General features: G+C 37.8%; 1 protein-coding gene across 6 annotated transcripts in view; it reads left to right on the top strand.

Moving 5' to 3' along the window:
- The window catches only part of LOC120766250 (polypyrimidine tract-binding protein 1), a 420921-nt gene that overhangs the window by 384651 nt on the left and 20739 nt on the right, over positions 1–15531 (top strand). For all 6 annotated transcript variants that reach the window (XM_040091635.1, XM_040091634.1, XM_040091637.1 and 3 more), the window contains one exon: positions 11213–11305. In XM_040091635.1, coding sequence (XP_039947569.1) covers positions 11213–11305 — 93 coding nt within the window. The remainder of the gene's footprint in view (positions 1–11212; positions 11306–15531) is intronic.

The following is a 15531-nucleotide window of genomic DNA, read 5'->3' as shown; positions in this document are numbered from 1 at the left end:
AGTTTTTTCTGAATTAAGTTTTTTCTAAAATGTTCGAAATTGAAATTCAAAAAAAACGCCTATTAAAATATTCGTCCTCTCTCCTGGAAACTTTTGGGTTCTGTGGTGGTAGGCCTCTCATTAAGAAACTGCGAAATGGCTGAAATGCCTCTGAAATAGAAAAGTGAAAAGTGGTTAAATGCTTCGAAAGCCTCATATACATGTGTTTGTCTTTAGCTAACAAGACGATATGAGCGTTAGAACGATTTTGACCGAAACCATAAGTGATACCGTATATTTTGTGCTCGCTATACTGATCCAGAATCTTTAGCCCTCTTCCAGTCATGGCTTTGTAACAAACATTATAGCCACCAATATCGTGTCCATTACCACCAAATAGTGGACTCCTGATATTCGAACTTTCTTCTTCGTTTTGAATACACCTTGTTCGATTTTCAAATATTTTACCCGCCGAACACATTACGCTCAATTCCATTCAGCCAATCACTTAAGTGCAAATTATATCTTAATACTACTGTTCCAGTTAGCTGATTTGAATTACCACCAATTGCCATAATCTGTCATCTGTCGCGCCATTCACTAATATCCCTAAACAGCACGCTCAACTCCTGTGCACCGCCACCGTGTCCTGCGCACAGTCTCGGCTAACGCTGGTTCATTCAGTGACTCTGGTAGTCGATTGATCTCATCAGCCGTGTCAATCGCCGCAAATAACGGCAATCCTATCAGCGTACGCAAATCGCTCTTTACACCAGCGCGCTGCAAGCAACTGACGCGCGTCGTGGAAAAAACTAAAAAGATGTGCTTTTCTATGCTGTCACACAAGCATTGTTGGCGCCGCCGTCGTCCATTACACGCTACGCGCCGGATTTAGTTGAGTGACTTCTTAAGTGGCAAAATAGCACATTTTATTGACTGTAATCGGATCAGCTTGTTGCTATTTATACTTATATACTATTTATACTTAAGCCTGAGCATCTGTTGCGCCAGCAGAAAGCTGACATCGCAGAGTTGTATTCGACAATTTAGTTGGCGAGCCAAACGCTATTAAAAGACTTACTTCGCGGCGTGGTTATGGGGAAGCGATTGCGGAGTATATAAAAAATACTTACTCTCAGGCAAAGTGTTGGAATGCTTGGAAAAACTTAAATTTAAAATTCAAGTGAGTTGAGAGTCTGATTTAAATAAGTGTGAGGTAATTACAAATAATCTCGCTGCAGATAATCAACAAAAGAACTGCAGCTTAAGATAATTATCTGTGTACCAAGCATCTAAATTCCGGTAAAGATTATCGACCTCTTTATTTTAGTCAAGTAGAAATTTCTTTTCTTCAGCCTCGTCCAGATCTTTCTGGGGCAAGTTACTTATTTGATCGTAAAGTGAGCTTCAGTCTCATGCTGCAATGGTTTCTATGAGTAATTTTTTTAGAGGTTTTGAGTAAGAATGTACCACAACCACTATTTTAGTTTCCTATAATTTAGAAAATTATGCATATGACATCCGGTTCTATAGTAAAGACGTACACATTTGGCATACGGAGAGTACGGATGAAATACCTTGAATGTATTTTGTAATATTCTGCAGTTTATTTTTAAAATTCCTTTTGCTTTTGTTGCTACGATACTCAACGAACGTCTGCAGGTCATTTCCGATTACTGCCGCCTCAGCTGAAGAAACCCTAATTTAATGGAATGAAAACACTGTTAGTATCGGTGGAAGGCCTTTGGCAGTAAATATCCAACCTAAGAACATGTTTCTGGCATAAAAAATTCTCTGAAAATACAACACAGGTTTCACCAACAATTCAAACCCGCCACTTTGTGACTAATATTGAGATGATAGGACGAGAAAAAGAGGAAAGAAAAAAGAAAAAGAGACCTCAGTATTAAGAAATTACAAGCGAAGTATCTTGTAGATTATCTTCCTATTGGAAAACTTTAAAGAATAAATAATCGAACAGTCTATACCAGCTGTTCAAACAGACTGGCAGCACTTACTATGCGCTGTCGCAAAAGGCTTTTGGCCCAAAATCGATCGCAAGAGGTCTAGCGATCCCTTTGCCTTCAGTAAGGCTATCCTCTCCTTTGTTTTGGGACTTTTAACAGGCCATTTCCCTTATGGCGTCCACGCAGTAAAGCTGGGAATCCTATCAGACGCCATCTACAGAAGCTGTATGGAAAAAGCTGAGGTCGACGCAACCCAACACTTCCTTCTTGACTTGAGAGGGATAGAGAAAAAGAGAGATAAAGAAAGAGAGAGAGAAAGAGAGAGAGATAAAGAAAGAGACAAAGAGAGAAAAAAGGAGAGAGAAAGAGAGAGAGAGAGTAAGTAATACTCAAAACTAGCGCGCAAATGGTGTGTCGATGAGGGCTTATATCCATATCATTTTGAATGATTTTAAAATTATCATCTGTTTATGCTAGTAATGGCAGAAAACTTCAGAGAACAGCCACGGCTGCATAATAATAAAACTGCTAAGTCTAAAAAGGTGACATTTCACCTCGCAATCGCTTATATCAGAAGTGAAATGTTTTCTGCAAAGCTCGCCTAATTAAGGCTGAGATCCCGAATCCGACCTTTTCGTGATCGAAAATCCCCACTCCAACGAAATATTGAATGTGAGCAAAACGCTGAAGTGAAAATCGAAAAGACAAAAAATACGCAAAACGTAGCAATAAAGCAGGGAAGAGAAGGAGAGGATGTGGCAAATATGACGATGAAAAATGTGCACGTCACTGAAAGAGCGACACCGCGCTATAAAGCCTAATGGCAGCAATGATGACAATGCCGCCGCTGATGAGTGCGAAATCACAATAGAACAGCGCTCCAGGCGCAGCGACGCCGCGGCGGCTGAGGCAGCGTGGCAAGCACTTTCAGATCGTAATCGAAAATTTTATGTGCAAATATGCGAGTTTTGCGGCAATTTGCGGCAGGTAATAGTTAAGCCGGCGGATGAGGTGTCGGAAATGAATTGGTGACAACAGCAACATCACAAAGTAGCTCGCACACACGCACACACATAAGTGAATGGAAGTGTGTTTGTGCGTTATAAGGATCTCTTGCGGCATTAAGTGTGCCAAGTAAATAATTATGTGCGACAGCTACTCTCGCCGTCAGCTGACACACAAAGCCTACGCGTGCACGTGTGTATGTGTGTGATGGTGTGTGCTGTCGTGCGCTGCTAGCTGTTGCTACTTTGTCGCTTGCATTGTAAATGTTGTCTTTGTATTCGCATTATCAATATTTACATACGCTCCGGCGTTGCACGTAGCAGCACATAGATAATGCCTGCTACGGTCGAGTTAATATACCCAAGCACTTTTGCAATTTACCCACACAGACGCATACACACACACACACAGGCATGCATTGGTGCTGCGCCTATTCTTATGTTAATAGTGACACGCACGCACGTAGCAACAATTTCACTTTTGTTAACAAGCCGCACGCAAATATACTTGTTCACATACACATTGACATGTTAGTGTGTGTGTGTGTGCAAACTCATTACAACAAATACATGTGCTCGTTTCACACTCCTGCCAAGCATGCAAATATTATATACTCTTGAACTTTATTGCCCTCCATTTAGGCGTCTTGTCTGTTCTGGCATATGTACTTTTGTATGTACCAACTTGCCACCACCACCTTGCCACATTGGCAAATACAATCAAAAGCAAATATATTTACATATTCAATGAAGTGCCACGCCATCATTGTAAGCTGCTTGTGTGACAGGCTTATTACATTTGCCATTTTGGTTGTTGTTGTTGTTGTCGCACATTGTTGTGCGTCCTATTGAAGTGTGTCACATTTTCAATTATTATAGTAAAATTTAGTGCAAAAATTGCATGTTTGGGCTGTGTGTGGCATGAACGGCCTTTTCCAACGCTCATATGAGCTAACGGCACCCTTTTCATGTGCAAATATTAAACGGTTTTATTCGTTTTGACAAACTGCTTTGTAGCGGATTTTATTTTCTCAAGCTATTATGAATTTCTGTAGTGTTTTGCAGCCAACAATTTGTTGCAATACATAAATGTCGGCGTTATGCAAAATTTTTGCGCTTGATTGTCGCTTCTAAGCAGCCACATACAATAGCTAAGAGTGAAAAGGGTAGTTACTTACAGTTATGTATAACATGTATCAGCGTGTAGAATATTTTGCCATACATACCACTTCCCACTCAGACACTCATTCTTACACACATATCCTCAGCTCTCATATCCAAGTCGTGCTTTTACAACAATATTCTTTCATTTTCCCGCATTCCTTTCTTTCGCAACTCTTTTTGCACCCATTTTACTTCAATTACTCATCAAATATGCCTCTTAAAATTCATTTCCATGTTGCAAGGCGATAAAAACTTAATCAAGCGCAATTGCGTCGATTATGCCCCTCAGCCAATCGCTGACTCGACAGCATTCCTATTGATTATGAACTACTTTTTCTGCCAATTGTTAGTGTTATTGTTATTGCAGGCACTTGCGATTTGCATGCAAATTTCATTACGCTTCGCCGAATTCTATTTTTATGCAGCGGATTTTTTTCTTCAAATTTTCTGAATGAAATGGCATTTTATTATTAGTTAATTTGCCGAATGATTGATCGTTGGCATTTAATTGTGCAATAAAAATTTATACGCATTAAGGGTGTAGCAAAAAATGTTGCGTTCAATTATGTGCCCAAGCGTCACACACACGCACACACACACATACATGTATCTGTCACTACATTCAGCATAAAACTCTAGAACAGTTATGGCACTATTTTGAGCCAAACTTTTGCTTCAAGCTCACATTTGTGCGTAATATTTACTTAGCAGTCCCCCAGCTTTGTCTTTTCCCCTGCCAGCTTCCTTTAAATTTTTTTTCAAATATTCGCCACTCATCTTCTGCTTCGCCTTAACTATGCTCACTGTGGTTTTAGTTTTCAAACTAAGTACCACAACGCACAGAAATACTGAAAGCAAGCAGCCGCAAATGTCGTTTAGCAGCACCACTGCGTATGAGTAATGTGTTGATGTTAGAGGTTGCGTATACTTCAAGTTGTTCATTACAGATTTGTTTGCTTTTGACATTGATGTTATTCTAAGTTGGGTTTTGCGTATTAAACTTTTTACAAAAAAACACACAAACTTATTACACAAACATGTGTGGGTGTGTGGTTGCATTTTTCAAGTTTTCTTTACTTTCCCAAGATTTGTGCATAGAACTAAGTTTTTGTTGTTTTTGGTAATTTTTTTTGGTTTTAGTAAAAGTTGTTGTTAGTAAAAATTAAGAATCCTTGAAAACGGTAGTTTGCAGATTGTGTATTAATAATTCATATTAGCTTTATCTAAAAAGTAAAAACAACAACAGCGAAATATAGCCCCAAAAAAACTGGTTTCGTTTAAGTTCTCACTTTTTAAGAGGTTTTTTTATTATTATTTTTTATTTTTAGTTAAGTTCTCACTTTTTAAGAGTTTTTTATTTATGTTATTTGTTTTTTTTTTTTTTTGTGGTTAAGTTCTTTCATTTTTTAAGCGCTTTTTTTTAATTTTTGTTTTTTTGTTGACACCAAAATTTAATATTCGCTCAACTGCAGCCAAATAACAGCTTCATATTAATTCTGAATATTTAAGCGTTGTGCTTTTTGGTAAAAGCTCCTGCCAGCAGCACCACATAACGGTTTTACAATTTTAGAAGCATTGAAATCCGCTTATCCTAAGCTATTATTATGCCATTAGCTGGAAAAAGCATATTGTGATTGCGTTAATTGTCGTCGCTGCTGTTTTACAGAATGAGCTTAAATTGTGATTGTTTTATGCTCTAACTGTAAATGATAAAGTATTAAAATTAAAGCACTGGGCGCTCTATGTGTTAATGTAATAGCTTTTGCTGTTGTAGAAAATTATAAAAAAATCAACTCTTTGTGACGAATAATTTCTTCTAAGTCCTGGTTTTTATATGTGCAACAGTTATATGAATATAAAAATAATTTTCAGCTTAGGTCATTAACTATAAAATATAGATTTGTAAAGAGACATATGCGTAAATATTTTTTATTATTTTTTTTAATTTTGATAGTCAAATAAATAGCCATGAGCTTTGCTTATACAACAAATAAATAAAAAAATTAATCTTTAAGGGATTACATCCACTTTTGAATTTAAAAATCGATTTTGTGTTGTATTGAATTTGCATACATTTGAAAATATGCCTCGACAATTTGAAACTTTTCCGACAGTTTCGGAGATATGAGCGCTTGAGGATGTATTCGCAGGCGATTTTTTTTTATATATTTGGAGAAGCCTACAAAAAAAAATGTTTGACTATCCCTTCAATAACTGCCTGTATAGTACTAATATTTTTTTAGATTTTGGGGCTTCAGCTAATTTAAAACAGAAAAATCTTCCTCAATGGCAGCCACCTTTTTCCGTAATACCTTCCGTTGGCTACTGGACCAAAATAATGCAAATTTTTAAAAAATCTATCTATTATCTATTTTTAAAGTGCAATAAAGTATGTATGTATATTGAATTTTAATATAGAAAAAAATGCATCTTTAAAAAATTTTCTCGCAAAAATGCTTTCTTTTTTACTTCCAAGTGGATATAACCTTTTAATCAGTGTTTTGATTCAGTAAAAATTAAAATAAAACAAGAGTAAACTGAGGGACTGATTTTCACCAGAAAAAAATCAATAAAATTTGTTTAAAGAAATTTTTTAAAAACTTAAAATTTCTTCCCGTTCTCTAAATGAATTTTTGTTGCTGTTTCTGTCAAAGAAAATCAGGTTTTAATAATCAAAATCCACCTTAAATCATAAGATTTTGTTATTGCCGTATGGTAACTTGAGTATTTCAAACACATTGTTCTCGCCCACACTCTCCATACGCTCCTTTAATGATATGTACCCTTCTAACAAATAAACCGTTATTGCGCGCTATAAACCTCACACCTGGTCGCTAATCTTATTTGTTTGAACCCTTCACAAATATTTATTATTTGCCTAGCAGCTAATGGCACGCTTGGGAATCTGCCGCAGTAATGTTGATTTGTTGCACTCAGTGCTTTGCCACACACTAACAACACCAGCGCTGGCGCTAAGTCTACGTCAGCAAGCATTGATAGCGCTTGTAAATCAGTTTGCGCAAAAATAATTTACTATCAAGCAAAAACACACACACATCGAAGAAACATAAAAAATAAACAAACTTTCTTGGAACACAACACAACAAACACACGCTCCTTTCTCCTATTGCAGCGCTCCACAACTATTTCATCATTCTTTTCGCCAGCAGAGCAAATATTTTGCCTCGAATTGTTAAATTCTTACTCGTATTTGCTTGTGGGGCAACAAGTCAAGCGCACGGCAAAGTGAATAAATGCTTGCTTGCCACATTGCAACACACACATGCGCTCCGCTTCCATTGTTGCAACAGTGCAACAGCATATGCCGTCAGTGGCCACTGTTGACTTCATTTCCGGTTCAATGTGCACATCGAAGCCATCAAGCAACCGGATGCCGGCCATTCTGCCCGTGCGACGTCATCGACAGACGTGCAGTAATTGCATGCAACACACCTTTACCTACCAGTTTGTGGCAGCATTCAGGCTGGCTGCCTGCTGCTAGCTACATGCTGTCAGTTGCCTGTTGCTGCTCGACTGTCTGTTTGACTGACTGCCCGGCTGAGTGGCAAGTGTAAGTTGCCTTGTTGGCTCTATAGTCCCCGGTGGATTTTGAATGTTGCGCATTCAACATTGAAAATTCTGCCAGCATTTCAGCAGCAATTTTTATTTCACTGCCTCTTAATGGTGTATGTGCCATGCGGCGGGGTGTGTGGCGACGAAGGTTACTCTGCGCCCTTTGTGCCAGGGCTTGTCTGTGCCTCGGCTGTGTGCGGTTTGTTTATGCATTCGGCTGTGTAAAATGGATTTACTTCTTGGCATGCACAATTTTTCTTCTTCAACACAAGTGCTGCACTCAATCGCACACTCCCCCCCAAGCCACCGCACTTTGCTCCCTCGCGCATCGCTTGGCTTGAGCTGCAAGCGGCGGGCGCTACCAATTTGCTCGCTGCTCCTCACTGTTCGGAGGTTTTACCAAATAAATTCACTTTTCTACCATTTTTACTTTCGGCTCCTGTCAATTTCTTTGCCATTTTCCAAATTCGGTTTCTGCTTTGCATTTGGGAAACTCACTTTGTTCACTGTTTGTTGTGCATTTTTTTCTCTTTACTTTTAACTTTTTTCTAGTTTTGCTCTGCCTAAGCCTTGGCGCGCCGCTATCAATGCTCAACAGTGTGTTTCGTGCTGCAAGTTTGTGCATTCAACTATAAATTCATATATATATGTGTGTGCGTGTGTCCATTGGTGCTGTGGTGTATGTGTGTGTGTCATGTTTTGTGTGGCCAATCTTTATTTACTCTTGTTGGCCACTAAACAACAATTTGCACTTTTGAAAATCGTCTTTGGGGTCAATTTCTCGATTTGAGTTTCTGGCATTTTGTGTTGCTCTGTGGTTGCAATCGTTTTTGCACATAATTCGCTTTAGTCAGTATTCACTTAAGCATTAGTTCTATGTTTTTTTTCGGGTTTTTAGTGCTTTGAATTTTGGTATAAGCTTTAAGGTACCTTACACTGCTCTCGCCTTGAAAAAAGTGTTAATCTGCTGTATTTACTTGGCTGAAAATCGCGGATATCTTCCATTGATTCCTTGGTACCTTGCTCTACACATTTCCTGCAGTCTTCTTGATCTGTCAGCACCACTCAGAAAGTGACCAGTTAGTATCACGATCATGTTCATACAGCCTCTTCTATTGATTGCCAACAGAAATTTCGTGTACTTCCGATCTACTGTTTTGCACTGCTCTTCTGCACCCAGGTAGCTCGTTCCTCGGGCTTTGATCTTCTTTACCATTCTTCTGTTTAGATGTTCGTATAGACAATATGGGTTTCCCAATGTTGCTCACGTTTTTGTGTGTTAGCCGTACACTATTCTTGGCAATCTTGTCCAATATTTCATTGCCCTCGATGCCTTTGTGACCTGACACTCAGTAAAAGAAAAGTTGCTTGCTTCTGGCAACACTTTCCACTGCTACCGTGATTTCCAAGACACTTCTGGCCGATTTGCGATACAAGGTTACTGTCTTATTTGCTACTTGGCTGTCTACGTAGATGTTGACTCTAGAATCACTTACAGTTGCATTGTAGACAGTGGCTTTCGAAATTGCAAGGATTCAGCTTGAAATATACTGCAGTGGTCTGGCAACTTTTTTAATAAAAAAGTTTTATGCACTCTTACTGGTCTGCCTCGATTGAGTAAAAATATAAGTAACTTTGAATCTAAGATTTTAAAACTCAGTGACTCTTAGAATTGCTTACATATTTTTTGTGTCATAATTCAGTTAAGAATTATAAGATGATGTTTTTATCAAACGAAATGCACTTACTTGAATCATAAACCTGTTGAGAATTTCAATTCCTAAAAGCAAGGAAATTAGAAGCTTAGACTTCAATGCAAGTTTAGCAATATTTTTTTCGCTCGGAAAGTTAATATATTAGCTTTATCAAGCCTGAGCTGCCACTTAATTTAGATACTGACAAATTCAATCAAAATAATAACCTAATATATTCTCACCTTCACGGCCGAAAGAGACACTTACTTAAAGCTAGACAAATTCGAATTGAGTCTTCCCCTCACTCTGTTGATATAACGTGTATAATAAATTTATTGCTACATTTCCCGACAACACAAACACCGACACAAATATATGAGACTTTCCTGACATTTCCAATTTTGAGTTGTTGCTGCCTGCACACCGCCACCAGCACCGTGGCATCCCTTAGGAGTTGCCTAGAAAATGTCTCGCGGCAGCGCTCCGCATTTGGAGGCGAAAGTTTTTGAAATGTTGCTTTTTATCGTAATTTATTGTTTGACAAATATGCCAGCGAAGGTGGTCGGCTCCGTCGCGGCAGACGTTCTCCGGGGAGAGCGCATTAGCGTTGTGTTTGACGAAAGTTGGCGGCGCTGGCATTGTAATGCCGCATAACAGTACACCACCGGTGGATTTCAATAAGCCAATATAAATGTGGGGGTGTGCGTATGTGGTGTGTGACCCTCACATACTTCTTTGTAAGGCATTAGCTATTACATAATTTTATTATTTATTATACTAAGTGGACTTATTTATGACGTTGGATTAAGAGGAATATAGTTATGATTAAATTTATAACGTTTTAGGTTATTTTATATAAAATAGTATTGCCCTTTTATAAGAAAGAATTGATGGAAAAGTAATGTTATAACCACATTGAAATAAAAAAATGGGTTTTTTTTGTGAATTCTTAATTTTTTTTAAGAGATATAACTCATTACTTCCAATGACCGGAGAAATTTTGTTTTTTTGTTAAAATGTCGATTTCTCAAAACAAAGTTTTTTTCTGAAAAATTTACATCTTACAATGGCTTAAAAAATCGAAATGACTATGAAAAATCGTATTCCTTCGATCATTACCTGAGAAATGTATTTTTAATAAGGTCGTGTGGAACTTACATGTCGACTCTGATTCTGGAAAAATAGTTTCGAAAAAACGCCTTTAATGTTTAGACGCCTATATCTCGGAAACTATTTATCGGATCGACCTCAAATTTTTCGGAAAACATTCTTTAGTATATCGTCATCTAAAATGCAATATAAGGTAACATCACTTTTTATAAGTTTATAGGCGAAGGAAAACGATAAACAAGAAACCACTCATATTGAAACAAAATTTGGTTTTTGTTACAATATCAATAAATAATAACAGTTTCTATTACTTATAAATTATAAGTATGGTTAAATTGCGCAGCATATTAATACATTTAGTATACAAAACATTTTAGAAAAAAAACTTTTACAAAATATTAAAAAAAAAATTTACAAAATATTAAAAAAAAATTTTGCAAAATATTTTATAAAAAAAAAATTATAAAATATTATAAAAAAAAATTTGCAAAATATTTTATAAAAAAAAATTACATATAATTATCCTCATATACATATATGCTAGATACTCTTAACAGATTCTAAATGTTTCATTTGCTTTCATTTCAAATATTTTCTTTATTTTCTTATCAACACACATACATATTTTCCACACTTTCTCAATAAAAAAATGCATCACCACACTTAAATTAAAGTTTTCACTCAATAATCTCCGTTTTTTATTTCATTTCATTCCCAACAGGTGTTTATGGAGATGTGCAACGTGTGAAAATCTTATACAACAAAAAAGACTCAGCTCTCATACAAATGGCCGAACCACAACAAGCCTATTTGGGTAAGTACCACAGCCGTTCGGTTCCAACAAGTGACCCAATGCGCTTTCTTGCAACAACTATGCACACATTCGTTGTCTTTTGTCGTTTTCTTTTGTCGACCCCGCAATTTATACGTATTAAATCGCCATTGACATTGGTTGCATAACCAAACCTCTCTCTCAGAAGGATGGCAGCCACGAGCTGTCGCCAACAAATTGCAATTCATAAATGAAATTTACCTTTAGTAAATACAAACGGCACCCGCAGCCGGTCTGCCGCACAGCAACGCGATTGACTGCCATGGAGCTGGAGACGAAGCTGGCGAGGCATCACAGAAATAATTGAAATTTTCATAAGCTTAATTATCTGCATCGCCAAGTGCCCCAACCCAGCGAAATGCCATCGTGCACGAAAATGCCAAAGCAACACCAACAAACCAACAAGCAAAGGGCAGCAAAGGTAGCAAGAGCAGCGTTCATTGTCCAAGCGAGTAGCCAGAGTTTGGCACACGCTGTGTGCCACACAATGGCTGTGGCACAATAGTCGCACACATAATGCCGCAATAAACGTCTTGGCCAGCAAGAAATCGCAATCATTTAATAAATAAATATTTTCAGCAGCGGCGGCACCCTGCCGTGTCACACCTGCTGCTCGCAGATCTCTTGTGCCCGGTTATGTGTGCTGCTCGTTTATTGCCATTAAATGTTATTGGTCGTCGAATGCAAAGCTTTATACAGTGTTTATTGGCGTTCGCCTTTTCCTATGAAATTCTTTGCAGTTCCCCAAATATGCAGTTATAACCAAAGAGACAGCGAAATTGGCTTGTTGCTCTATTTTACTATATTTTTACGAATTTATTGATTAAAAGTGCATTTTTTCTTGCAACAGTGTATTAAAATATTTCGCTTTACCCTTTTTTAACGAATATGGAATTTATTCATTATCTTATTGCCCTGTTCTCAGCGGCTCTCTGTATTGTTGTGTAATTAAATATTTGATTGCGAAAGCATAACTAGGCATTTCATCAACATTCCCGCCTACAAGATCAACACCCAACACCCTACCAACCCCCCGGTACGTAGGTGCATCAGCCGTCCGTCTTTTTTTTACCTTTCAGCGGTTCACTTACGCCGACTCAGCCGCCTGCCTGCCTCCCTCCACGCCGTTAGTTGCTCGCAATGGCATTTACAATACCGCAAAATATTAATAAACATAGCGGTGCATGTAGAGAGCGCGCATCGAGCCCGCTTCGAAACGGTCGCAGGAGCTTAACAACAACCACAGCCTCAATAAGAAAAACAAACATTGTTGCTTTTGTTGCGTGTATATATGTGTGTGTGTGTTGTGTTGTGCGGAGGTGGGGTAAAAGCAATAAATGGAAACTGCTGCGGCCTGCGGTTGCATTCGATATTAAAAGCATTTTTGTTCGATTTCCGGTGAATGGCAGTCACGGCACCCACCGTCGTTCGCGCACACAAACACACACACACACATGTATAGAAGCAGCAAAATACATTTCCCCCTGCTGCTTATCTCTACCTGCTATTTTATTGTCGCCGGAACCATTCGCCAGTTGGCTGAAGTGATAGCAAATGCGAAGGTAGCAGCTGGTTAGGTGGGAGGGGAGCGCGCTGTTGTGTAACACAATGCACTGCCTTTGCAACGCTGCGCTACATTACTCTCTTTCTCACCTGCAGGGACACAGTTATGCCATTTTTATATACATACATATATCGCCCTTTCCCGCGTCCCTTATCCACATATCCACCCATGTAAGTGGGGTTTCGCACCCGCACTCTCCCTATCCACCTGGCGATTGTTATTTAATTAATAAATTTTGGAATTTTAAATATTTCTTCAATGCATGCAGTTAAGCACACACATAACTGTATCAATATATGTACACCATATATACATATACATGCTTATGTGCAGCAGCGCCGGTTCGCTTGCAAATAAGCTGCTGGCAATCCGCTCTTTTTGTGGCATTTGCGAGTGTTCTTTGTAATGTATAAGCGAGGAGCAGCGCTGAAATGCGTTCACATGATTTAAGAACTGCTTACTGTACTGTACATATGAATATTTACTACCTACATATGTGCATATACATATATATATATGTATATATATAAGCTTCAATGCACAGCAGCGGCTAGTTACATACTTGCATAATCACAATAAACCGAAATATTTCTTGTGAAAACATTTTCAATATTTCACAATAATTACATTCGCTGCTGAAAGCACTAACAGGGTTTCGCTGCTGCACTTTTAATTAAGTAACGCTTTTCAACTAAAATCATGATATATTCATATTTCTATATTTGATGTGTAAATTTCGTATTTTGAATCGCAAATAAAGCATATATTTGGTATAATAAAGTTTCCATATCTAAATTTTGTGCGAAAAGAGCACACCTATTGGCAGCTGTGACGATAAATGCATACAAATTTAGTTATGTGAGGGTACATTTGTGGTTAGTTCGAGTCTGATATAGATAACCGAAATAGATAACGAGCAGATAATATCGTAAATAATATTTTTATCAGCACATTATGAGGCACAGATATTGGATATAAATAGCTGTGGTATATTTTTTTAGGGAAAAATAATTTTAATTTTACTGAAATACAGAACTTATTTAAAACCAATATTTTTATGGAAAATGTTAACGAAATTTATCCGTTCGCATAATTTTCGTCAATATTTTGGGTATGAAATGCGTTCTGGTTCGATTCGTCTCGATGAAGCTTAATTTTTTTTCACAAAGACTACCGTAAACTGGTCTATATCATCATCGTTGATCGTGCGTATTCCGATCCCACACTCATGGAGAGAACATAACTGCCTGTGGGACAAGAGTTTATGAATTTGACATGTAAAAAAGTCAACAATCATCGGAATGGAGTGAAAAAACGAGCAAAAACCAAAAAAACTAAGCCTAAACTGCTCAACAATCAAGATGATGTTCCCTGTTTGATTCGATATTCATTTTTTGGTGCGTCATGAATTTGTTCCGAAGGAACAGACGTTCAATAAGAAGTTCTATTTGGCCGTATTGAGACGTTTGCGTTCCGTTAAAAACAGCCGGAATGGCCACGATGATAAATGCACCATCGCATAGCGCCACGATTAAATTTAAAGCCAAAAATGCAATGAATACCATCAAACAATCAACGTATTTACCAGACAACTTTGAAGGCGACATAATAGATATTGATGAATAATTAATAATTTTGCGGTTTACTAAGATTTTCTGGGTATTTTTAGTCACAATGTTATAACACTCGTGGCATTATTGCTTTGGCGGGTATATTTGTAAGCCAAACTCTAATACCAACGGTTAGAAAATAACCAAAACTTTTAGCAAAATACGCCAAAGTAAACCCTGCTCTACATGGTCTTATTGATATTTTTTATAAGTTGCCAATTATTGCATAAAAAATAGCAGCTCGTTTTCCTATTAATTAACTCGGGCAGCTTTTTGCCTCCGCATACATTTCGCTCTGTAATTTTCCCAAAACAGATTAAATGCAGTATTATAAAAGTAAATATATCGATGAGCTTTGTGCACGAGCGAAAGGAGAAAAAATTATAAAAAGGAGATATAGCTAGAGAAGAGATATTGTATGTATATAATTAATGGCGGTATTTTAAATACTCAAAATCCTTAAAATAAAACCAGATGAAGATGTCTCACAAAGTCATGTTTCATTGGAGCTTTCATAGTTTCACTTGTTATATAACAACTAACTCACAAAAAAATTGTCCGCACCAGAATTCACTTGTACGAAGCAATAAATCATATCTCGTAAATCCCAAAAAAAACACATTGAAAAACAGATGAGAGTAAATTTGCGACTTTGGACTGTTTCAGTTCGATATACAAACATTTGCAAACCAATCAACAAATCTTCTCTGTACACATCACCTATTTTTCGACCTTTTGTTAGTAAAATAGTAGGTTAGGTTAGGTAAATTGGCAAATTTCTCGTAAATCCACGAATAATCCCACTTGGACTGCTATAGACTTTTGTCCGCGTTGATGCTCAGAATTCCTTCTTCTTCTAAATTGGCGTAGACACCGCTTACGCGATTATAGCCGAGTTAACAACTGCGAGCCAGTCGTTTCTTCTTTTCGCTACGTGGCGCCAATTGGATATTCCAAGCGAAGTCAGGTCCTTCTCCACTTGGTCCTTCCAACGGAGTGGAGGTCTTCCTCTTCCTCTGCTTCCCCACGGCGGG

Source organism: Bactrocera tryoni, chromosome 1 (genome assembly GCF_016617805.1).
Source record: "Bactrocera tryoni isolate S06 chromosome 1, CSIRO_BtryS06_freeze2, whole genome shotgun sequence".
Lineage (NCBI taxonomy): Eukaryota > Metazoa > Arthropoda > Insecta > Diptera > Tephritidae > Bactrocera > Bactrocera tryoni.
This window is presented reverse-complemented; position numbering and strand designations above follow the sequence as displayed.